Raw genomic sequence first — 25495 nt, 5'->3', positions numbered from 1 at the left:
TTCAATAGAAGCTCTTGTTATTCAGCAGGATAAAAGGTGAAAATGGGCTCAACCAGTACGCTCAATAATCTAGGAAGCTGCCTTCAACCAAGTCCCCTTTTTTGTTTTTTCATGATCTAGGCTCACTTTCCAGGCTATGTTTTCGATTCAGTCCAGTTTTTCCAATTCAATTCAGGTTTATTTACACTGCTGTTAAGAAGTTTGCCGTCACTTAGAAATGTCCTTATTTTGAGCTTATTTTAGACAAGGACAGCAATATATCAGTCTGTTTATCTCGACTCTTTCTTTCAAAAAAATACATTTGTCTGCTATTAGAGGTGCCGTAAAGTTGAATAGATTTCTAGATAAATGCAGTATTCAAAAACTACAAATAGAGCACACTAGACATTTGCCCTATGCTGATATTGCTGTTTTAAGCCACAAACACATGATACAGGCCCCAAAGGCAGCTGTTAAATATGCCACTGGGATTTTGGTTTGCTATCCTACTCGATTCTAGCTAGATTTATCACATGCACCCTAATCAGGGGTCATTAGGTGTCACAGAAGACTTCGTCATGTTGTCCTTTGACTAGCTTAACTCCCACAATTTTTCTCTGCTTGCCCGACATGGAACTGGCCCCCTCCTTTGGTTGCTACAGTGCAAAACAGGAAGGGGTTCTAGGTAATAAAATAGGTACAGCAGCTAATCTACAGTACTTGAATTGCTGTATTTGGTAAAAATATTGACATCCCTTGACTCAACCATTAGGCTCAGTTAGCTCATAAGTTGCACTGAAATCAAAGTTATCTCTTTTTCAAGGATTTTTTCCCCTCAGATTCAATTAATTTTTCCCATGCCATATAGTCAGTTTAGTTTTATTTATATTGCACCAACTTACAACTTGAGTAATCTCTGGGAAATTCAGATAGTAAGGTGAAGGCCGTACAATATTATACTATAGACACACCAAAAACATTCAGCAGAGGCCAGAGTTATTCACTCAGTGGGCTCAACCATTAGGCTCAATGATCTAGTAAGTTGCCTTGAAAACCAAGTGGTTTTTTTTGTCTTTTCACGATCTTGTCTGTTTTTCAAGGTTTTTTCGCCTTTTTTACAGTGTTTTCTGCCGAATGTCACTCCATCTTTTCCCGCTCAACAATCCCCACCCCCGGCTACGCTTCACAAAATCTGGGTGGTCAGCCTTCATTGGCTGACTAATGGACAACAGTAAAAGCCTGGACTTACTGCAATGCTGCACACACACATAAACATGGATGGAGAGGAGTCGCGCATCACCATCCATCACCGACGCACATTTAACCTCGTTGGAGAGTGCGATGCCCATCCCACTGCAGCGGCCATCAGGCTGACAGCTCCCATGATGAAGGATGATGTTCTAGAGAGCTAACGAGCATGGCCCGTGCTGCTTCATCACGCCTGTCCGGTGACGACCTTCAGCCAAACTCACGGACGGACGTTTGTGCACGTACACAAACAAAAGAGCAAACAAACTCAGGGCAGCATGACCACAGGCTTCCCCATCGGGCATCCGACTCTCTCCTCTTGTCTCCGTGTCTCTCCCCTCGGCTCGGGGAATCTTGCTGAAATGTTTAGTTTTTCCATGAACAAGAACTGCAGGAAGCAACTCCACTTCTTCCCTTCACTTCCTCCTCACTGTCCTCTTCACCTCCACTCTGCTCTCCAGCCTTAAGCTCGCTGCTTCCCTGCTCTGATTTCTGGACAGTTTATAACCAGCCAGCTGCTTCTCGAGCGGCAGAGATTACAGCGGTGGAGGCCAATTCTTCCCAGCCTGGCATCCATATTGTAGCAGCGCTGCAGTGGGACAGATTAAGACAAATTAGCTGCTGACGACTCGAAGGCTGGATTTGATGGAGCAACATGGCATCGGGCGATTCATCACCTCGTTCTCTCTGTCTATTTCTGCATCTCTCTTTGTGAAGGGAGGGAGATGAAAGGAAGGAAGAAGAAAAGCCAGAGTGCTGGTTGAAGTGTAAAATGAAATTGGGAAACCTGAGTCCGCTGCTTCTCACTTTAACAAATTAGAAATCCACTTGCATGCAGTACAGATGGTTCTTTACTGCTATTGCTGTTAGTGTTGCTGCTGCAGTGCTGAAATTACAGCAGGGTTTGTTGCTGTGGAAAAAAAAGTTGGTCAGGAGAACTTTCTGACTACAAGAAGTGGAAAAAAGAACGCCTCTTCATGGTAAGATACATACAAGTGAAGACACATTCTGATTGATGCTGCTGGATTCCAAGTGTCTGCTTGTGTGACAGAAAGAGGCAAGCGGGGGGAAAAGTAAAGAAGTGCTCAAACTGAAAAGACCAAATTCATTTTGAGCGTTGTGTGCTGTTTTCGCAGCTTCAAGAGACAAGTGATGGAAACTCTGATGCGTTTTGAAGGCCGGCATAAACACTGACTGGTCTTGTACTGCACCACATATGAAGGCAGGAGAAAAAACTTTCCAGAAAACATGGAAGTGAGTCGATTTCTTGTAGTGTCGCAATCCTGCGAGGACCAGGCTAATCTTCTCCAGTTTATTCTGAGATTCGACTGTGCAGCATAAACCCCTTTAATATAGCAAATGGAGGGGAACTGGGCTGGCATCAAAGCTGGATCCAAAGCTGCGAGCTTAAAAGAGAGGAGAAATATCTTACTATGTAAATGTATTCAACACTGACAACTTTAAGGCTGCTGAGGCCCCCCCAGCCTTGCTAAAAAATAAAAAAAAAAACCCTCACATAACCACAGTGGGAGAAAAAAAAACAGAAAAAGTGCATCTCTATTTAAAATCATCACGGAATCAACTTTCAAAGAGTCATCCGCAGCGAGGCGAAATCAGAGGGAAAAACTCGCAAAAGTTTGCTTGAATAAAAGACAAGGGGGAAGGGCAGAGACAACAGTAGCCAGTGATGAAAGATGAGAAAACGTCTGAGTGAGAGTTCAGCGATCAAAGCGGGATTTGTGTGCATGTGCGTGTGATGGGGGAGGTCATCGCCAGACAGTCAAACAGCTTGTCTGGCATCATAACACCGAAGGCTGCCTCTCTCTGAAAGCAATTTCTCTTTCGCTGAAAAATAATGCTTCCCCTGGCTGCGGTGGATGAATAGGCTTTTTGCACTATCTACCATACTGTCCCATTTTTTTCCCCTCCCCGAGGCAGGAAACAACTGGTCAATTCCCAGATTCCCGCGAGTAGTTCTTCTTCATACTTTGTAAACTGCTGCAGGAGATTCACTACGTTGTCACAGTGAAGGCCCGTGGTATTAAATGGTGTTTTTCACCTCCACAGCTGCAACACGGCATTATTAAACATCAAGGCTTTTCTATTCATCCACTCGATGCACGGTGAAACACTGTATATGCTTTTAACAGCTGATCTTTTTTCATCTAACAAATGAATCGGTGTGCTTTGTGCTCGGCTCACCTTTCTTGGTGAGCTGGATGTTGGCCTGTCGCCGCCCGTTGCCGTTCTCCACATAGCAGGAGTAATTGCCCAGATCGCTCTCCTCCAGAGAGTCGATGGTGAGAGAGATGGAGACCTCCTGTTCACCCAGGTGCTCCCGGATTGTCCTGCAGGGGGCAGCAGAGAGTAGAGAGACAATAAATTATGAATGTAGCTGGTGCTTGGTGAAAAAACGAAACTCTGGGGGTGGAAACAGGGTTTGTAGACAGTAAAAGCAAAGGATGGGAGTGGAAGTTTGACTGTAAAATAATCAAAGCAGATAACTGCACTAGTCTGTATTTCTATTTGAACAATTATTATGGCAAAAAAATACAATGAGAAAAGAATCACAAGAGAATGATAACCAGAGTGTTCTACAATCTTTTTAGCTCATTGCTTTGGCTTTAATGACCAGAACTTTTGTTTTAGTTCACTCTCAGCATTTACATCAACCTTATTTTATTTATTACTTGTATTTTTATTAGAAAACACTTGGTTGAATTCTCGATTCTCTACCTGCCCACTGCCAAAGAGTAGACAAAGTTAGCAGCTATCCGATCCAAATGCAGTTAAGCATTTAGCTGCAGGGCTTGGGACACAAAGGCAAGTGAATATTAGACTTCTCAAGTAGCCAGAAAGTGACAATGTCATTTCATGTCTGCAGAATATGTCAAAAGGCAAATGGTTGACAATTGTTTTCAACTTTAAAATGATAATATTCGAATGGCTAGACTGTATATGTGTTGTAAATATCTGTAATTCAAAAGAAACTCCAAGTCTAGTCAATGGGAATGTTTCAGATATCCACATTGCCATTACTCTGTCAAGGAAGCAGCCTGAGGTCGAAGTCCTGGTGAATTTCGACCACAAGTCTCTAATAAATTGTTTGCAGTACAAAAAATGCCATATCTTAATCCCACAGTAACTGCCATTGTTTCTACATATAGAATGTCCAATAGGAAGCCTCACATGAGCAGCATAATGTGCTACAATTAAGACTAGTTATAATGAAGATTGAGATATCTGCAACTACTACTTTGACTCATAAAAATTAATGTTAAACTACAGCTTGCTATTGTCTACACCTTCTCACACTGCCTCCATGTGGTCAAAAACATCAGTTGGTGCAACTTTAAATCTGCATCACTGAATTATTTGGCCACTTGGAGGTAACACAACAAGCTGGAAACATACAACATACTTCCATATTTAGCAAACACAGACAACAGCATTACCCCTAGCTCTACTTATTTGGAAAATAGCGTCTAATTGTGTGTCGGCCTTCACCCTGCTGGACCAATAGCACTTTTTTTCAGGACAGGTGTGTCAAAACAACAAACTTAAGGAAGCCAAACTGCTTGGGTAGAGTGATATATAACATCTGTCACCCATTACCAACAGTCACTTGATTCTGAATTAATCTAGAAAATTAATTAGTGTAGCTTTAATTAACAAGCCATGATTAAAAATGGAGAAAATCTGTAACTACGCTGACAAGTAGCTGCAAGAAAGTAACAAAAGCATTACTCTAAACCTGATTTACCTCTTAATTTGCTGGGGTAGTGATGAATACACGCTTGAGTAAAAAGCAGAGCAGTTTTGAGACACGCTAAGTAAAGTGGAAAAACCAAAAGTGGAAATTGTCACATTGTAATTTCCCTTCTAGCTTTGGTCATTGTATCTTTGAAAGTGGCAGAATCAAGAATAATTGTCTGCTCCCTTCATTTTTCTGTCATTTATTTTGAGAAACAGACAGAGAAAGTGTTTCCCTGATGTGAGAAAGTCGATATTGTGGACTTTTGAAGCGATCCCACTGCAAAACCTTTCCGGCCTGATTTGGATCCAGACAGATCAGATGTTACAGGACTTTTGAGGTGTCGCAGTGTTGATGAAAGGACAAAAGACGACTTTTCAACAAGCGTCTGACGTTGGACGGCATCTATCAATTAATCAGGAAAGGCTGAAGGACGTCTGCTCGACAAGTTTTTGGACTTTTGGTCAGTAAAACCAACACAGAAGCTGTTTGGTAAAATCTGAAGAACAGCATGACTTCAAAAATGGGGAACTGACATACTAATTGTGAGGTGTACATCAAAGTAGCTTCTGACAGACTTCGCTTAGGAAGGTTGATTGATGACAAAAACACACTTTAAACATCAGAGCTGAAGTTGAGGTTTTTGCAAGTATGCTCCATGTCAACTGAGTCCAATCAACAATACTAGTTGTTCTGTAAAAACAAAAACTAAACTCAAAATGTCAAGCAGAGAATATTGTCTCTTTAATAAAATATGGATTTGTCTGACAAAAAAAAGAAAATAAAGTTTGCCCGAAGGAAATTTGAGTTGCGTCTACAGTTTGCAATCCATAAATCCTGACCTTGGAATTACAAGCCTCCATCCGGGTGGAGTGCAACTCTGAGACGGTGTCAGAGATAAGATATGCACTTTATAACCGCTGTACTGCTACACCTATCATTCCCAAGCCATAAATATGCATATGACTCCACCAGACAGAGCCTCAGTTTAATCCCAAGCTCTGTAATTTGCTGACATTCGTAGCAGCTTTTTTACTCTCCAGAGGTAACCCCTTAGTGCATCAATAAAACAAAGCTACATAAAGGTAGGAAGGAGCTAACTGTCCGTGACTGACAATAAGCCAACATCACATGAGTCATGACACATTTCCCTCCGCGAAAAATACCGCCCCGTCGACTGGCTGAGGCTCTTGATGTTGATTGGTTGTGACATGCTGGTATGGGGATAATAGTGTGACTGTCACGATGCACTACGGCGCCGACCTATCACACAGCATTTCGCCAGGAGGGGATAGTGGGAGGGGAAAAAAAAAAGAAGCCCTCGACGTGTTTGTTGCAAAGAATTCAACCATTTTCACCCAAGGAGTCGAAACTACTGCCTTGACTATTCGAAAGTGCACTGGAAGAACACCGTGAAACTCGGATGTTTGCTTTCTTTTTTACTCAGCAGGACATCCAGACAATACCAGTTTTCTCTTCATTATCAGCGTCTTCCTCATTGAAACGAGGCGAAAGAGCAGTGTCATTCTGTAGTCAACTGACTTCAATGAGCAGCCTCAAAATGTCAAGGTATAGCTCCAACGCTTTTGAACAAACTAAGCACATTTCAACTAAGCTCTTCTGTACGAGAGTCTGGCTGCTATTTAAGACTCTGTGGTTATGTCTAAATCGTTTTTCAGCTGTTGTCAGTCTACAGGTAGGTTTTAAAAAAAAAAACTTTTTGAAATATATACTTGATGCAGCCAATCTGATACTGTCAGACAATTTGTTACAGTCCTAGAATGAAACTAAAAAAACCCTCTAAGCTGTAGAAGGCGAGTCTGAGCGAGTCTATTAATGCGTTGATTGAAGCCGAGGTGCTGATAAAAAAAAACACTCAAGCTTGCTGTCAGCCACTGACAACAACACAACACAAGACTAACAAGACTTAAGAGCCTACAGCTACAATCTCAGCTGTTCGAGGCTGTGCTGACCTAAATGCTAACGTCAGTGTACTAACATGCTGGCAATTGCAGCGTTAATGCATCTTTTAGTACTCGTGGCTCTAAAGGCAAGGCGAGGGGGTCACTAAGGGGGTGGACCTATAAATGTCTGCACCAGATTTTATAGCAATCCATTTGATTGTCAGTGAGATATTTCACTAGATAGACAACTGACCTGCTGGTGACCATCATTTTCTATCACGACAACCACCGACAGCATGGCAACAAAAGACAATCATCAAAGAATATCTCTAATTGCCTGTATAGACTATCCATCCATCCATCTATAGATGGCTTATACTTCATTTGGGGCTGAAGCCTATCCCAGCTGACTTAGGGCAAAGGCAGGACACCCTGGACAGGTCACCAGTCTATCACAAGGCTACACAATTAGACAATTATCACAATATTAGACAATTTAGAATCATCATTGGGAGGAAGTTGGAGTACCTGGAGAAAACCCACCCACGCATGCAAACATGCAATCTCCATGCAGAAAGATCCCAGGCCGAGGTCAGGATGCCAACGGGGATCTTCAAGGCAGCCAGGGCAACAGTGCTAACCACCGAGTCACTGTGCAGCCCTTTATAGACTATCCCCTACTTCAAAATGTAATCTTAAAAATGAGGTAACCTCTGGGACGGAAAAATGTTGCAGTTGCTGGAATGGCTACTTGAAGCCGCCTCCAAAAGTGAGTCAATCCCCATCGAGCTACCATGTTCAAACAGCTACTTTTGGAATAAACATGTTTAAAATGTGGTACAAACTAAAGTTTTGGTCTCTGTAGCAAGGGGTCAAAGGATCATCTCGTCATATATTGTCTAAGGACCATGACTATCTGCACTAAAGTTTAGTCCTTCAACCTCAGCGTTCTGGGCTGAAAAATAAAGTCAATGCAAAGTGTCAAAACTTGGAGTTTCTCAAATGGCTTGAGGCTGTCAATCCCCATAGATCTATATCTTAAAATGTCCAACTTTACAGCAGAAACATACAAAAAATAGTCTCAAAAGTTAATATCCCCATTGGTGACAACTCTATAGTGGTCAAGCTTTACATATCTAAATTGAGTCAAGGCTTAAAGTCATGCACTATTAAGGATGTGGCCATTTTGACTGACATGTAGGTGAATCACAGGACAGTCCATGGCCCAACTCAGCTGCTCATGCAGTACTCCACCTCTTTGCTTAATTTCGGATTAGCTGGGAGTCAGGAGGAGTCAGGCATTGGCAAAATAGTAAGACTTGGAGTCACTGGGCTGGGTTTCTAAACCGTTCTTCAGGAAACTTGTAGGTGACATCATAGAGAGATAATCCACCTTTAAATACAGTCAATGGTGTTGTCCAACAGAAAAATATTGACTAGGTGCTAAGAACTGATCCTGAATCCATTCTGAACCAAAATGTCATTTGGAACTGGTCTCAAAATTTTACCAACCATTATTTCAGGATTGCACACAATGATGAATGAAAACACAAATCTCTATGTGGATTTACAACAGATTAAAGTGAGTTAAAAAATGCTTGGCCTTCTTAAAAAGACAGACGAAGGTGATTATAGAATTTTTACACAACGAACCATATCTTGTGTGTGAACAGAGTGTAGTATTTCTATCACAACACAACCAGAATTGGCTGATCCTCGCAGTGAAACAAGTACAAAACAAACTTGTATGTGGCAAAATACAGACCAAAACCTACTTAAAAAATCCATGTAAAACCATTTGTGATGAGAGGAGAACAGCAGGAAAACAATGCCGGTTAAAAGAGCAGAATTTCCCCTGCTGTGCACAAACAGGGATGATATACGAGCAGATAATGTTTTTAAGGTTACCAAAATTATAGCTATTTCAGGCCCCTGCTTAATGATGCATGGGGCTAATAGTGCGAAAAAGGTGCGAGTGCCACTTGGGTATTCATCTGCCGCCTGCTGCAGGGCATTTGAATATGAAAACTCATCTAATTCCTGTTGATCAATGAACGGGCTAAACAAAGCAGATTGTGAAGTGCTGCGGGGATAAAGACAAACTACAGCACGGCCACTGCTGCCATGGCAATATCTTTCATTAGCGTTACAAAGTGCGGCTAATAATTGGTATCCCACACAGAAAATATCACCCTGCATGTAAAATTTCTTTTATTGACCACGCAAGAGAACAACCATTAGAGGTAATCACTTTTTAGCTACCTGGAATAGCTGCTTCATAGAAACTAATAATAAAAGAGTACTTTTTAAGCTGGTGTTGTGCAGAAGAAGCATAAAGGTTACTCTGTGGAGTAAAGGTTATGTGAGTACATGTGAAAAGGAAATTAATTTAGCTTTTTCTTTTAATTCCTGTGAGGTCATCGCTCTCCATTGTGTGTCCAGTCGAGCGGAGACACGAGGCTTCACAAGGTTGGGCTATAGATCCACGCTGATGGTTTTTTAAAGAGGCGGCACCCATGTGTGACTCAACAAAGACTGAACAGAAACACTCTGGGTGCCGGCAAAGGAGCAAAATAAAAATCAATCTTTGTTTACAAAAACCCTCGCATCCATCAAACTTGTTAGTGTAAGTCTTGAGTAGAGGAACATATGAGGAATGTTGAAGCGTGACCACACCCACGCAAATAGCTGGCAAGGGGATGTGGATCAAAAAAGCAGCGGTAAACTGGTGCCGTGTAGCTGGATGGGGAATGAAATGCATCAGGAGCCTTGATGCTGCTCACAGCGAGGAGGCTGTCACACCGCTATGACTCACCGAGACGCTCCAAGAAACACACAGACACACCTCAGGGTCACCGCAAAAAGACATATCTCAGAGACCGTTTTTGTGGTTGCTTTCAATCTCATGGTAAATCTTGGTGTCAGTACATCAGAACAGGATTCACCAAAAAACGGCCCAAAGTGATGGAATCTACAGCAGCAGTGGATAAACCCTCCATTATGGCCGCAAGGCAAAATATTACAACATCATTATTAATTTCAAACATGACCAAACATCACATATCAGTGCTGATAAACAGGCCTCCTTCGAAGGAGCTGCAGCAGGATCACATTGGATCCTTTAAGCATATCTAAGCGCTGTGATGTATCTCCGCCTGATGTTATCTGGTGCAGTATTTCCCAGCAGTCTCAATGTGACACCTGAACTTTTGAACTGCACGATGTTTTCATGCTGTTCTTTTTTTTTTTCCCCCTTTCTAAACTCCTCGCTGGCTGGCTGCTTGAAAAATTTGTTCCCTGCCGTCTGAGCTTCTCCTGGTTGATTTGAATTCGATCAGTGCCAACTTGAAATGTAAAATTGCACACAATGACAGATCACCCGGTAGGCATCAGCTCGGAGTTGACATATGTGTGGCATACTGTTGCATCATTTCGTGGTAGGAGTGCTCCACTTTTTCCAGACTGTCTTGTCAAGCTTCACATGATGCAGGGCAAAGTGTTAGTACTGCTGGTCTTTGTGGACATTTGCCAAAATGTGTTTGAACATACACTACTGTTCAAAAGTTTTGGGTCACTTGGAAATGTCTTGATAGAAAAGCAATGTTTGTTTTTTTTTTTTAATGAAGATCACATTCAATTATTTAGAAGTAAAGTCTAGACATTTATTCATGTGGTAAATGACTATTCTAGGTGGAAATGTTTAATGGAATATCTCCATAGAGGTACAGAGGAACATTTCCAGCAACCATCACTCCTGTGTTCTAATGCTACATTGTGTTAGCTAATCGGGTTGAAAGGCTAATTGATGGTTAGAAAACCTTTGTGCAGTTATGTTAGCACATGGATAAAAGGGTAAGTTTTCATGGATCATACATACTTAATTTCATATCCTGATCACACACTTATAAAACCAAGATCCATTTTCACATGTGCTAATAAATACCATCAATGGTTAATTGTCTCAACCCCAAAACTTGTGATTCAGTTTGAAAGGCATGTTATCTTTAAAAAAAAGGCCAAAACCCCCAATTTTAACAAAGCCAGAAACTAAAAAAATGAAGGAATTGTTGGATTTTCAGCTGTCCTTGAACTACTCATCTGTGATACACCTATCTATTGGACACCTAAACCAAATTTAAGCATTAATTTGCAATATTTCATCAAAATCACATATTTAAAAATTGCCAAAACTAAATTGTTTGCTTAAACCAGATTCTGTAAAAACAACAAAAACAACAACAAAACGCGCTTCTCGGTGCAACTAAGAAGCCATTCATGACTCAGCAGTTCTGTGACAAAAAATTGGGGGATTTTTGGCTGATCTGCAGGCAGTGTTTAGACAGAGCTGAGAGGAGACAAGGATGTAAAAAATGCACAAGTAGTAAAATATGTATAGTTTATAAAGCCACCGTTTGTCAACTGTGGACACTTGATGATTTAATTGTTGATTTACATTTTTGTAGAATAAACAATCAAAGAAATTTTATGATAGAAAGTATTTTTTTCTTTTCTTTAATGATTTCTAGCATTAAAACTGTGTTATACTGCACAAAAGTTGTCATATTGCAGTATAAAATGGGCTCACAATGAGTTAAAATGTAACAGGAGCAACAAAAAAAATGTTAGGGGTTCAGAGGGTTGAAACATTCTTGGTCCTAATATTTAAATGATATGTTCTCCTCTGACCTTTACTAGAAGTTTCTGCGGCGATAAATCTGGTAGAGGTGACTCGCTGCAAGCCATGTACCTGAAGTGTGGCAGTGCCAAACTGGGAGGACCCCATGAAAACAATAAAGGGAATTTATCTGCCGACTGGCATGAAAATGCATGAACACGCCCTTCAGGAATTGGAGAGAGGTGATTTAGGAAGGATGTCTATACTGCTGTGGTTGCTTAGTTTCTCTGGTCTGTAATAAAATAGATAAATGGAAAACAAGCATGCTGAGGATTCCTGGGGTTTGGCAAAGTAAAGGTCAGATGCTGTGTGGTGAAATTACATAGGTGTGAAAATAGGTAACACAGAGAGGAAAGACAGACTGTAGTTAAAGTACTACTGCTTCTTAAGTTGAATTTTAACATCTGGCCTGGGAGGCAATGAGAACCAGCTTTTTTGTTAACTCTAAGTTATTTTACAGTTTGTGTTAGTAGGTACCTGTCTTCATCGTAGTCACAGGCAACAGCAACTATGTTTGTGAAGTCAGGAAATTGTCAGAGATGCTTTGATTCTTAACAGCGGTTTGTTAGTGTTAGCTTGGACATTTAGCATCAACTAGGTTTGCATCCATTACATAGCGGTTAAACAAACACAATAAGTTGATAATGATGTCAATTTTTATCTTATGGATGGTCTTAAGGTTTAATGCGAGGCAGAGGTTAGCTGTTCCTGGGCACAGTCACGATTACGCCACTAGTGGGACACAGTTGTATCGGATTTCAGCTGAAGGCATGCTGTTCTATCCAAATTATCATGAGACATTGGCATTATTATTGTGGTACACCCACCATTGTGTTGCATGCTTCTATTTAAGTGCTACTTTAATGATATAGTATCACTATAGCATGAGTACAGTACAGTCTTTACTCTGAGTTTAATAAATACTTGCAGCAGCAGGCAGCAGTCAGATGCATACAAGCTTCTCCACAGACAGAGAGGTGTGCACAATGATGCACAACGCAATGCAATACAACACAGGTTCTAATCCTAAATTATCCCTGGCATAGAGACACGATTGACCAGCATCTAATGAAAAAAGACAGAGTGTACTTTTCCAAACCAGAGTCACAGAATATGAGCTGCTGTTCCAGAGTAACACCACAGCTGAATACTGTTTCACTGGAAAAGTCACATCCTGAAGTCAGACAAGTTTTCTGTCATGTCAAGTTTTTGTATTCAGGATATTTTTCTGTTGTACAGCAGAATATTTGCAGCAGTGACATTATCATACATATGGATTTATTATATAACATGACCTCTCTCGTATATAAAGTAACATGGCAAAGGGTAGCCTAGTAACAATGAAGTTCACAAATAAACTATGGATTTTGTGTCCATAAGTGAACATGTTTCTCTAAAATGCACTTCAGTATCGGTTTTTCCTGTTCTATATTGAACTGTGCTCAATCTAAGAACCAGAAGTTAGAGTCTATAGAACAACAGAACTAATTAAATTCAGTTATAGTTGTTGCTTTCAGTGACTCCATCTGGTCTCTGTGAAACATTTCTGGAGGTGGCATTAGTTCTACAATGTTTTTCGGGCAGCTGATTCCCCCTCACGTGCACCAAACCACCAAATCACAAATGTAAACACAGCACAAAGGTTTATACTGTTCCATTTTCATTATGGCATCAATGTCAGACTGTGCTGCAGTAGAAGTACTGCTGGACCATGAAAGCACCCCCGACGTCTCATGAATATATCTGCGAGAGCATTAATTAAAGTCAAAAAATGAAATGAAATTTTACACTTGAACTGCTGCTCAAAAGGGTGCTCTATGTGCGCACGCCGGGGACCCAAACTTCTCCTGGTTTTAAACTTCTGCTGCACAGCCTTTATGCATGAATTCTGCTCTGTGACCTCACCTCAGAGATCCACGAGGCCTTGTTCTGCAGCCACAAAAATTTCATATCAGCCCTGAATATCAGTGGCGAAACGTTGTGCCAAAAGCTCCATTTCATGTATTACAGGCAGTCCTTCAGGGAATACTCCTGTGTGATTAATTTCCATTTCAAAGCTAAAAGCTCATGGAATGATGTCAGGGAGTGGGTTTGAAGTGGCGCACATTCAAATGGGAGCAGAAAAAATAAAATAAATAATAACACACAGAGGGAGACGGCATCACGCGGTGGCACACAACAAAAATATGCGTTTTTAAAAAAAACTTGAAGGCACCCACAATATGCTCAAGAGCCTCCTGACTTCGGTGCCTGCACACACACACTTTCAAAGTTGCTCAGGGTCACAGTTTTGATTTCTTGGCTTGTTACCTCATTTAACTATCATATGAAAGCAGGCTTCTAACTGCATGTGGCGCACCGCTCAGTCCTCGTCCTTCTCATCTTCTGCGTACCACCTACCCAATGCTGCCACCTGCCGCCCTCCTCCCCCTCAACGCCGCCCCCTCAAATCCACCAGGCTCTAATTGGCCTTGTGTCCTTCACAACAGAGAGCGGCGCTGAGAGCCGGACGGAGCGTGCTAGCAGGCTAATAGAGACATCTCGAAATGCCAGGTCACCAACTGGGCCGCCAGCTCTCCTCCCAGCCTTGTCATGCTGCTTACAGTTAACCTTTTCATTGGGCGGCATTTGTCGACAACAGGGATTTTCTAGTCATACATGTGGTCCGTCCAAGGAGCACGGAGGGGCGGGAGATGAAAGGGTGTGTGATGTGTTTATTTTGGTATAGATGCAGTGGCAAAAAATGTCAGTGTGAGCAAGTAGCCCTCTAGAAAATTCCAACTATTGCTATTTATGGTCTGCATTTTTTCAGCATTCATTTATTGCATCTCTATATGGTAGTTTTCAGTGTTTGTGACCTCATGCTGCAAGTTCATGGGTTTGATGTTTGACACAATAAGTAAAGTTTACCAATCCATTTTGGTTGACAGATAAATCAATGAATAGACATATACGTGTTCATAATTTAAAATTTTTAAAACGAGATATGTTGAAACAGCACAGAACACAAGCATAAGTAGTTCAAGCGCCTTCAAAAAGCTGAAAAGCCATAGATTCATCCTGTTTCCATAGTTACTGGGCCTGATAAATGGCGATGTTTTGAGGCTTCTTTTTTGAGGAATATAAATTTGTATTCATACAAATAAATATATATTTTTTACAAATTAAATCTGTATAATTAAGTTGTAATAAAGATGGATGTCGCTACCGTGATGACACCCGCTGCACTGAGAAAATGAAGCCAGGATTTTGCTACTTCCTGGTTGCCATCTTGGATTTTAGGAGCCAGAGCATAGACTGTATAATAAAGATTTTTTTTAATCATATAAATATTATATTATTATTATTTTTTAAAATCTATATTTAATTATACAGTCTAATTCTATTTAATTTTATAAATATATTTACGCTAAAAACTAGATTTTAGCTGTTTCATTTCAAGTCACATGCTTTTAATATTCTTGTACATTCACCATCTATTTTTAGAATTTTACTTATATATATATATATATATATATATATATGCATATATATATATATATATATATATGCATTTCAAAAATTGTAAAAAAAAAAAGATATATCTTTAAAATTAAACTGGTAAAATTCAATACATTCCTTACACTAATGTCTTCCAGCATTCCTGTATGTAATTGTATCTCCTTGCTATCAGCCTCACTGTTTAACATCAGTCATACATCAAGTTCCTGCTAATGCAAGGTAAATGAAACCTTGTCCTGCTGCGTCACATTACGAGCATTCAAGTGGGAAAACACACGTGAAGTCAAATGCATAAAGCAAAAACACTATTAAGGAAAAACCAACAGTAAAATCTCTTTCCTGAAACAATGTTCTTGTTTATCTGGATGCTCCACTGACTTCACTGAGAACAGCTGGAAATGCATTAGACCTCAATACTGCTTTCTGCAGACATACACAACCAGGAAATTGTTTCTAGAAACAATATTTTTGGCTCCTTTTTTTTTGCTACAATGCAAACATCACAAAGCTATATGGCAGTTTTGAAGATTCTCAAATAGAAAACTATGCATGGCTGGATATCACCGCACTGCTCTTCATGCTTTTGTTTCTTTTAGGTGTCAAAGCCGACACACCTTTGCTTTACCTTATTTTCTTAAAGCCCTGGTGATGACTGCGGAGCAAAAAAAACACATTCTTGAGGATTAAGAATTTCCTCTTCACTGCTAATACTTAATAAATTACAATCTTGCATTTTTCTAACAACATCTGGGAGACGGTGACCAGATCGCTGCACAAACACATTACATTCTGCTGCTATATGTTCATTCTGAAGCGACACCTTTCGCACCTAGATGTCTGTCAATACATTTATTTTGTATGTTTGATTTTTGTAATATTTTAGGGATGTCATCAGGCTGTCTGTGTGAATAAAGGTAAAATATAAGAAGTAATAAAAAGTGCTAGCTGATGTATTCGATCAGAAATGGCAACTGACCCTCTGAACTGCAAAAACTGCATGCTATAATTTAAAAAAAATGCCACAATCACACCATTTATCAGAGCAAGAAACAGAATGAACCCTCCGATTGGCAACAGTCCTTGAACCACTTATCCATGATGCACGTTTCTATTAGAAAATGGAACCAAATCTAAGCATAAAATTGCGGTATTTAATCAAAATCACCTTATTCTACACAGTCTCATTAAAACTTTGGTCAGAACTAAACCATATTTTAAACCTTGAAGTCAGATGCACCCAACACTCATATGACAAAAGTTCAGAGTAAGCAAACAAGATAAAAAACGATGTTGTAAATGATCTGTCTTGTGTAGATTCACCTTTTTCCAGCATCAGTAACATATGTGGGGAAAAATGTTGGACATGTAGATCCCATGTTTTCTTATATTTTCTAAGAAAATAATCAAATAAGTTAGATTTTTCTTGAAATTCTAAGAGCATCATAAACTTTCTTTACTTCTAGTCAAGGCTGTGTTGTTTCCATAGAGCTCCGGGACTTTATATTGCAGTGTACAATGAACCCACAGTGAGTTAAAGTCTGACAGAAGCAAAGAAAAAAGCTTCACTGAAGGTTTAAGGGGTTTAACACTCCTCCTCTATTGATGAGGAGACCTGATTATTCATTTAAGGAGGACGATCACTCTAATCTAGTATCTGATTGACCTTTACAGCCTGAAAATCAGCTCACAAACGATCCAACGTTGGTATAATGTTCTGCTCATGCCCGTCCACCAAACACTGAAGGTGTGACCTTTTTCCAGATGGCCTCTAATAAAGCAAAGATCAACCACTCTGCAGTTTTGGCAAGAAAACCACGTAATGTGTGACCTGCCACTCAGCTGGGCCAGTTAAATATTCACATATGAATGCCTCATCAAACTGATAGTTACGGTTAAGATGAACCATAAACTGGTTTGACCTGTCGATGAAGCCTGGTTAGACAGAGTATACGGACATTTGTTGACTCTGAAGGATCCTATATATCCTAAGTTTGTATCAGGAGGTAGAAGCAAATCTAACAAACTTGCCAGTCAAAGGTGAAAAATAGACTTGAACACCCGCTGAAAGGCTCAGTTATGCTTCAGCAAAGGCAAGCAATGTTTGCTGTCTATGGTTTATCCTAAATCAATCAATAAAAAGAGCTCCGGATGAGTACCATATGTCGATATTTTCCAGCTAAAGTACCACTTTTCTCCATATGACCAGTACACACTGCGAGCCAAAAGAAACAAAACAAACTTGTCCTTGAGCCAAAGGCAGCATGCAAGTTGAAGTTGGTTTTTAATCAGCCTGGCTGCTCTCGATCAACTTTTGTTTTGCGCAGCAAGCGCTGCTGTCTCTCGTTTCCTGATATAAAGCTGTATGAAAGGTTGTCATCAAAAACGGCTTACCGCAAGGCGACCAAAGGATTCTTTTATTTGCTTTGTTTGAAATAGGATTCTTTCTTAAAACCTGAAGTGTTTTTTTGTCACAGGACTTTAATGCAGCAAAAAAACCTAAAATATCAGCCAATTTGATTGCAGTGCTGGATGGACAACCAGTTTCAGGTGCTGTGTGTGTGTCTGAGTTTGGAATAAACAGACCTTTGCTTCCAGTGATGAGTGAAAGCCAAAAGATGGAGGTCACCCAAACGGAAAAGGAGGCCAATGCGGACATTTCAGTTGGCGTTTCCATCTGTTGTGCCGCTCTGCTATTATCGCCTCTACTTATATTTCACTGATGGAGCAATGCCTGAGCTGTGCATTTATATTGTACACGATAAAGAATGCATTGCAATCTGCATTATTAAACAGCCACATAAAGCATTCATGAATATCGTTTAGATGATAGCTTGGTAGTGGAAGGTTCCCTTTATCGTTTGGTGTGTTGATGTGCGGCTGCACAATTGTGGTAACTGGGTTTATACAGGTGTTTACCAATTCAGCCCAGGGGTCTTTTGCTGCTTTTGAAGACATTAGAAGTACTCTGTTGAAATATTAACTGGTTTAATTCCCTCTGAACCCCCAGCCATTTCTGGGTATAGCCTTGTCACATTGTATTCACAGTGGACTCATTTTTCACTGCAATATAAAGTCCTGCAGCTCCACGGAAACAGTAAAACCACGGATGGACGTATGGAGAACTCAAAAATGTCTTTGTGCTGTATGATGCAGATATAATGGCGTAAATCATGAAAGAAGAAAAAAAAAGTTGAATTTCTTTTTTGCTTTACATTTTCACATTTGCTTGACTTTGTCAAGGCTGCTCATTCATATCATGTCCAATGGATGAAGTCTTCAAAAAAATTCATGGCAGAAATCACAGCATTATAGAATGTGGCCATTTAAGATAGATATACCCACAAACAAAATGACCTTGCGCTGAGCACAGGTGTGTGTTATGCATGTTCATGTCACATATGGATACTGAATCATGTGACCTAAATATGTACTGTAGGTGGCAGCAGGAATTGATGGGACTCGGAAACATCCCCACAATTTAATCAGTTGTTCCTTGAATGACTTCTGACAAATAAGTCCCAATGAGACGGTGGATTTGTAGTAGGATCACAATCATGTGATTGTCAGCAGGCAGCTGACGTAGTGTTCACTTGTTGTCATGGTTACAGTGACGCTGTGCCGCTATCTCACAATGATGCAGAAATCTTTAACAAATCCGTGGATCCAGACTACAAGCTGCATCACTGCCAAAATCTAATGGGATGGTTCCCATGTCAAATCTGACCTTCCCTGAAAATTTCATCCAAATCCATTTGTCCATTTTTGAGAAATGTCACTAACAGATGGACAGACAGACAAACAATCGTCGCATAACTCCTCCATTCCTAGGTACTCCATTCCAAGTAAAAAACTTAGTATCGGTATTTACAGCATCACCTGAAGTGCCCACAGGTATATATTCAAGATATTTCATTATGCAGAATGTATCACAACTCAATCATCTAATCTCTATACAGTTTTCAGCTGTCTAATTTATTTTGGCTCTCAATCTCTGATTAGTTTCCATTCTTTCCATACTCTATCTGCTCAGTAAACACAGTTAAGCCAAAAACAAACAAACAAGCAAATGCTGAATTTGTGTCATGTGACTGTTATTCACAGCTGAGTCTGTCCAGAATGCTTAGTTGCGCTGTGGACTATAGAATTATTTGTTCTTTACAGCATCTGCTGCAAAGGGTTTATTTTTGTTAAATTCTTACATGAGGCATGAAGTGTTTATGAAAAAATATCACCAGTTTAAACTCTGAAGATCTTACTTGATCTCGCTCTCTTGAACCCGCTCCTCATCCAGATCTTCAATAAACTTCTCCCCCTTCATCCAGTAGATTAGTGGACTGACGTCTCCGCTGTATCCAAAGAACGCTCTGCATGTCAGGTTGACAGGACTACCTGTAGGAGACAATAGATGAAGGAGCTGTAGATGAATCTGATAGAGGATTTAGGTAATTTCAAAATGTCAGGATGCTTTAGTATGATGCACTGTTGCACTGTGGATATTCTTGCACCATCAACCATCTCGACAAGAAATAAACACAAACTAAAGCTGAACAGAAAAATCACTTGTTTTTCCCCTCAAATTATTCCAGCACAGCCTCAGCGGATTCATTGAATGACGAGTGTTGGGCAAGAACTTTCTCAGCCAACGTTGGTGCTGGCAGCTGAACACAAACAAACAGAGAGAAATCTATGAAAAATAGAAGATCGCGATGTCAGCTCTTCTCTGTCATGCCCTGGAGATGGTGGATATCTGGTGATATCTGATTCAACAAGCACCCGCTCTGAACATCTAGACACACTCTTATTAAACCTATTCTCTTTCCAGACTCCAATTTTTACACTTCACAAACTCCGTAACAGCCGCCCTGATTCCATCAATTCCTAAACCGCCTCTCACTCTCCAGAGGTGCCATCTTAAACCATCCTAGACCCTTTTTAAAGTCCCTGATGGCCTCTTAAACTTTAAAATGCTCTCTTGAACCCTCTTTCACGGCAACTTTCTGCCACCGTTGTACCTTTATAAAAGCCCTTGTGCTCTTCAATGGCCTCTTTCTTTGTCAGATCCTACTTCCAAATTAAAACCATTGTATTTCACAAGAAGTACTTTAGTATAATTTAAACGCAAAAGTAGAGCACAGCTTTTAAGGACAGTGGGTTATGCTGTTAATAAATCCATACAGTCACAATGCATACTGATATTTATACACTTTTCGGTTCATCGTAAGCTGAAGCTCCACATGCACATTATCCAGAGACCCTTATAGCTCTCTGGAAACTAGACTGCGATTAAGTCAGCCTTTATTCCTACCGTGAACATGCGGCATTTCACATGGGTAAGAAAATAAAAGGTGCTTATCACTGCTAGCGGAGGTCAATGCTGCAGTGTGGTGGCTTGATTGCACCCCAATTTTATCGCAGCCACTCCATCTATTTTCAGCGTCTTAATAGCGCATGGTGGTGGTGGATATTTAGTAACCATGGCCACCATTTGAGAAAGCTCCAAGAAGTGACTAAATAAACAGAGTGAAAACCTGCAAACTGCTGTCAAGACGACATAATAGCATCGCAAAATTGAAGAGGTTGACTCGTTTAGACCACAGACAAAAAGAGAAATAAAAGATGAGTGGAAGACAAAAACAGCTCCGTAAAAGATGTCAAAGGAAGTGGACAGAATTTGTAAAGAGTGGCACCTTCATTGAAAGAAGACTCACAGAGCTGACGTTTAAAGACGAGCAGCTTTAAGTGTTTGTGGATATAACACGGTATAATAATTCACAATGCATGTAAAGAGGAAGGATTTTAAAGCTATATTATATGTTTTTGTTTAATTTTTACCACTTAGGGCAGTGGAGGAACTATCACCTTATGCAACTGCTGCCAAAATTAGACTATTAACACATTCAGCAGACACACTCTGGAATGAATTTGACGATATATTCACCCTACTTTTAGCTCTGCTTGGTCTCCACCAGACTTGACTAAAGTTGTATTTATCTGTCTACCACTGACACAGCTAATGCATAGTTTGTTTTTGTGCTGGCTCCTCTGCTAAAAGAGGTTGCCTACTGGAAATAGAGCTGATGAATGTGGTGAAATTGAACGAAAACAATAAAGTTACAGGCTGTAAAACAAAAAAAACAAGCAAAAAAATTGCTAAAATACTCAGTAGTGGTGAGGGAACTTGAAAGTTAGGTCATTATGAGCAACCCTTCTCAAATTACACACAGCAACTTCATCCAATGTTGGTGAAATGACATTGATTTGTGCAGCTTACAGCATGTAAAGCAGCAACAATAAATCAGAAAATTAAATAAATAGTAAAATTATTAACCGGTTACTATTTTGTTGCTCAATCGGTTTGAGTTAATTCTCTATGAAAAAAATCTAAATAATCCTCTTTCAGCTTCTTAAATAGGAATATTTTCTCATTTCTTTCCTCTTCTATTATAGTAGGTAGAATATCTTTGGGTTGTGGACAAAACAAGACATTCAAGAAAGTATTCTTTGACTTTGATCAATAATTTCACAATTTTCTGACATTTTATAGACCGAACAACTAATCAAAAAAAATAACTGACAGTCTAGATGGTCAGTTTTACCCGTAATGGCATTTTAGTATTGCCAAATACACTGATCTGAAGAATATAAAAGAGTAAATGGTTAAAACATGGAGAAGACAATCCATATGTGTGCTCGTCCTGGCTTTGTAAATCTAAAACAAAGTGTAAACACTATTCCACTCTTGTCCTGTGCATGTTCGTGCTCGAAGAATCTTTCGCCAGAATCACAAACTCCACCTTTAAATGTCCTAAAATGTTGACTCTTGGGTGCATTTGGTTTAGATCCTGAAATTGTAGCTAAAATGCAAGTACTAAAAGTTGTGCAAGTGGCAATCTATAGAAAAGCACTGGCGGAAATTCCAGTTGGCAAATGCAAGGCTGGAAGAAAGACAAGTCAGATGAGGACATCTGAGGTCATCTGTCTATTTAAAAAGACTTCTTGGGATAATCATTTCCATGACAACAGAGGTTTAAGAGCGAATATCAACAGTGAAAACTCCTTTCTTCACATCAGTGGGGGTTCGTCTCTCTGCTCTCCTCGATTTGAACGCACGTCCTCCGTGAATGCAGACGAGACACAACCCCCTTCAAACACGTGTTCTTTCTCCGCTCTGGATTACAGACCTCTCACTTTTCGTTCACACTTATCACACGCGCCGCTGTAACCAATGCCACGTCCGTGAATGTGTGACCCTGTGCTGAGACATGGTGAGAAAAAAAAAGGAATCATCAAAGTCAGGGGAATCACTCTGATCCACGGAAAAAGACGCCTATGATCAAGGAGGCTCCACCAGTTGTGCGTCCGCAAAGGCAAAAAGGTGATTCAGCATCTCTTCATTAGCTCTCTTGCTCACTGGCCCTGTGGCGAGGACTCAGAAGTCTGTGAGATGGGAGATAACTGTGGCGTATAATTGGGTACTTGCTAGTTCAAAGATAATAGGGATTTTATTTTACCAAGGCCTGCTCTAATTTGGCCCTCTAGTGCAGTCTAGTGCGCTCAGATGATGGCTACACCGTTAACAGGAAAAATCTGGTTTGGAGACATGAAAGGCCGTGAAGTGGGGGACTTTTTTTTTTTTTTTTTTTTGTCTTGTGGCTCAACAAAAATATTACCCACAGTTGAAAGTGTGTAGAGTGTGAAGGAGGTGGAAAGAAAAAGTCCTTTCCTGGACCACACAGACACACATACACACACTTATTCACACATACTGCTATGCCTCGCAATTCCACCAGGGGTCCCTGTGGTGTTACAAAGCGAGAAGGCCGGTGTGTGGGAAGAGCACATAAAACAACAACAACAGCAACAAAAAAGCCCTAAACACACCATTTTGACAGGTGCAGACAACAGTAAAAAGAAACACGGATCCCTTTTTTGTCTGCCACCTTTGATGTCAAGAGGCTTCAACCCGTGGATTCGAACAGCGTGTTGTGTTGTAGCGTTGACAGCTCCACTGCTGCGCTGACACCAGCCGCAGTGTCACCCTCCAAACGGTGGGGCGGAGGGGTGCTCCGGGTGCTCGTGGTTGCATGTTATTCCCCTAACGATGGCGTGTTAATTTGGCTTAACTGCGAGCAGCTAAGACTGCAGAGGCAGAGGTAATGTGCTCAGTCTGGGAAATGCACAAAACAGCCATGCAGGGGATTTAAGCGCACCAGATTCAAACATTCAAATCCCAACCTCTGGTCTTGGTTGGTGGAGAGGGTAAAGTGAGTCTTAATGCGATTGTCTCCTGGCTCTTATCTCCCCCCACCTCCTCCCGCGCCTCCAGAGCATCTCTCTCAGTCATTGTGGCTGCAGGACGAAGGGACGTCAGCAAAGATTCCCGTAGCTAAAGCAGACAGACTGGAAGCTGTGAAAGCGTGAAACACCACAGAGGAGTGGAAAAGCAGGATGGGAGTGAGAGAGAGAGGGACAGCATGCATTTCTGCATCTGTGTGCACAGGTATAGCATGAGAGGGAAAGCTGGTGCAGGTCTGTGTGGATGAAACAAGAAGTGCTATTCAAAGGAATCACACACATGGGAGAGAACAAACCATTCTTCACGTAGAATTGAAAACCTCCTCCACTGAGTGAGCAGAGCATCGTATTGCCCTTGTGCGCCGAAGATTACATAGATTACAGATCACTACATCTGCATGCAGTGCGTGCACCATCCATGTCGAGTTAATCTGCCAGCGTTTCCCATTCAGATCCAAACAATCAAGCTCTTGAGTAGGGAAGCCTTTCTTTTCTTTCATTTTTTTTTTTTTTTTGCTTTTAACAGCCTTGAATAAATTAAGCCCTGCAGCGAGCAGGAATAATTCTTCAGAGAGGGAAGAGACTGAGGTTTTCAGACTTATTTTTTGAGAAGGGCATTTGTAATCGTAACAGCACTGAAGACACATATAGCTTTAATGTTTTGTGGTTGGGATGGGAAGCAATTTGGGAGGCGGGCAATTAAAGACAAATAATGCAACACAGTAAGAGCACACTTTTCAAGTTACTGATAATGCATAAGCGAGTTTGAGTTCTTTACAGAATGGCTTTTAAATGTACTTCTATATATTGACAAACGCACACCAACTGCTGCCTGGAAGATTGTGTCGGAAAAGCTCAATTAAAAACCTTAAAACATTCTTAACATTTAAAGTTAGCTCTTATATTTCAACTTTGTGATTGACAGAAAACTATCTCACCACAAAGTCCAAGTTTTTTTTTTAACATTTACGATCGTATCACAAGAGTGAAAAGTTCCTAAAACACTTCGGGAAAATGAAAATGGTAACTTCACTTCAGGGTAATGCACTCAATAAAGACAAAAATGTCAAGATTAAAACAACGCCAAAAAATGCTATATATTAATATTATTTTTCACTTTCAATGACACATTTCTTTTGATCTATAACAGTCCTGACCATAATTGCCAAAAGTTCATTCATTTACAGGATTTTGACCCTTTAAACACCAGTTTGTTTACTTTATTATATACTGTATTATTATGTTTTAAGCAGTGGAATATTGAAAAAATAAATTACGCTCAGGTCCTCAGGTGTATGAGGCTTAGTAAGCACAAATATGACGCCACAATCTATGGCCTTCACAGTCATCAGTGGTCAACCTAATTAAACACCTTTAGAAACTCATGGAGTGATATTTTGGATTCCACTTTCCACCAAACTCATTGAAACACCAAGCTAGACCTGCATGATTGTATTCAACTCAATTATGTGTACTAGTATTAAGACTGATTATTTGTCATGATAATTCATTAGTGTGTTTGTTGTGCTACATTCCTAGTAATATACAAATGCTTGCATCAACAGATTTGACCTTTATTCACAGTGGATCTCCATGTATCAATATAACCAAAGGGTCTCTACCGGTTTCTTGGTTATGCACTATATACACAGGAGTCTGCTTAGAGGCTGCATAAATACTCAGTCGGTCTTAACTATTGCCTTTATAGAGCTGTACACATGGACTATGCATGCATAAATCTGTGTTGTAGACGTGAGTGAAGGAGTCCACAGACTGGGTGAGAAAATGCAATTTACGTTATCCGAAATGTTGCAGAAACTCACGGAAAGGAAAACTAAATCCTGATCTTCATGTGCTCATCCTGCTACAGTTTATGTTGTTTTTTCAGCCGGTTGAACAAGTTAGACATTTGTTCTTGATCACATCAAGCGCCCCAAACACCTCCAAATAACAATGATGATCTGTTTCGAAGGACCAACTCTTCACCTTTTACTCCAGACATTTGACTGTTATTTTGTCTTGCTTCTCTCTGTGCATCACTCTTCCACTCTATACTGCAACTGCGACATCCAGGAAACATTTGCACAGGCTGCCAAAGTCAAGCCAAAACATCTTGATCGCTGTCTGGCAACAGGCCTT

The 25495-nt window shown here is 40.4% G+C and overlaps 1 protein-coding gene across 2 annotated transcripts in view; it reads right to left on the bottom strand.

The window, feature by feature from the left end:
* Positions 1–25495, bottom strand: part of LOC110962283 (interleukin-1 receptor accessory protein-like 1) — a 265262-nt gene that overhangs the window by 16831 nt on the left and 222936 nt on the right. For both annotated transcript variants that reach the window (XM_051942388.1, XM_051942389.1), the window contains exons 6-7: positions 19318–19450; positions 3430–3575 (exon numbers count right to left, since the gene is read on the bottom strand). In XM_051942388.1, coding sequence (XP_051798348.1) covers positions 3430–3575; positions 19318–19450 — 279 coding nt within the window. The remainder of the gene's footprint in view (positions 1–3429; positions 3576–19317; positions 19451–25495) is intronic.

The sequence above is a fragment of the Acanthochromis polyacanthus genome, chromosome 22 (genome assembly GCF_021347895.1).
Source record: "Acanthochromis polyacanthus isolate Apoly-LR-REF ecotype Palm Island chromosome 22, KAUST_Apoly_ChrSc, whole genome shotgun sequence".
Lineage (NCBI taxonomy): Eukaryota > Metazoa > Chordata > Actinopteri > Pomacentridae > Acanthochromis > Acanthochromis polyacanthus.
The sequence above is the reverse complement of the archived record's forward strand: the minus strand, read 5'-3'. Positions and strand labels throughout refer to the sequence as shown.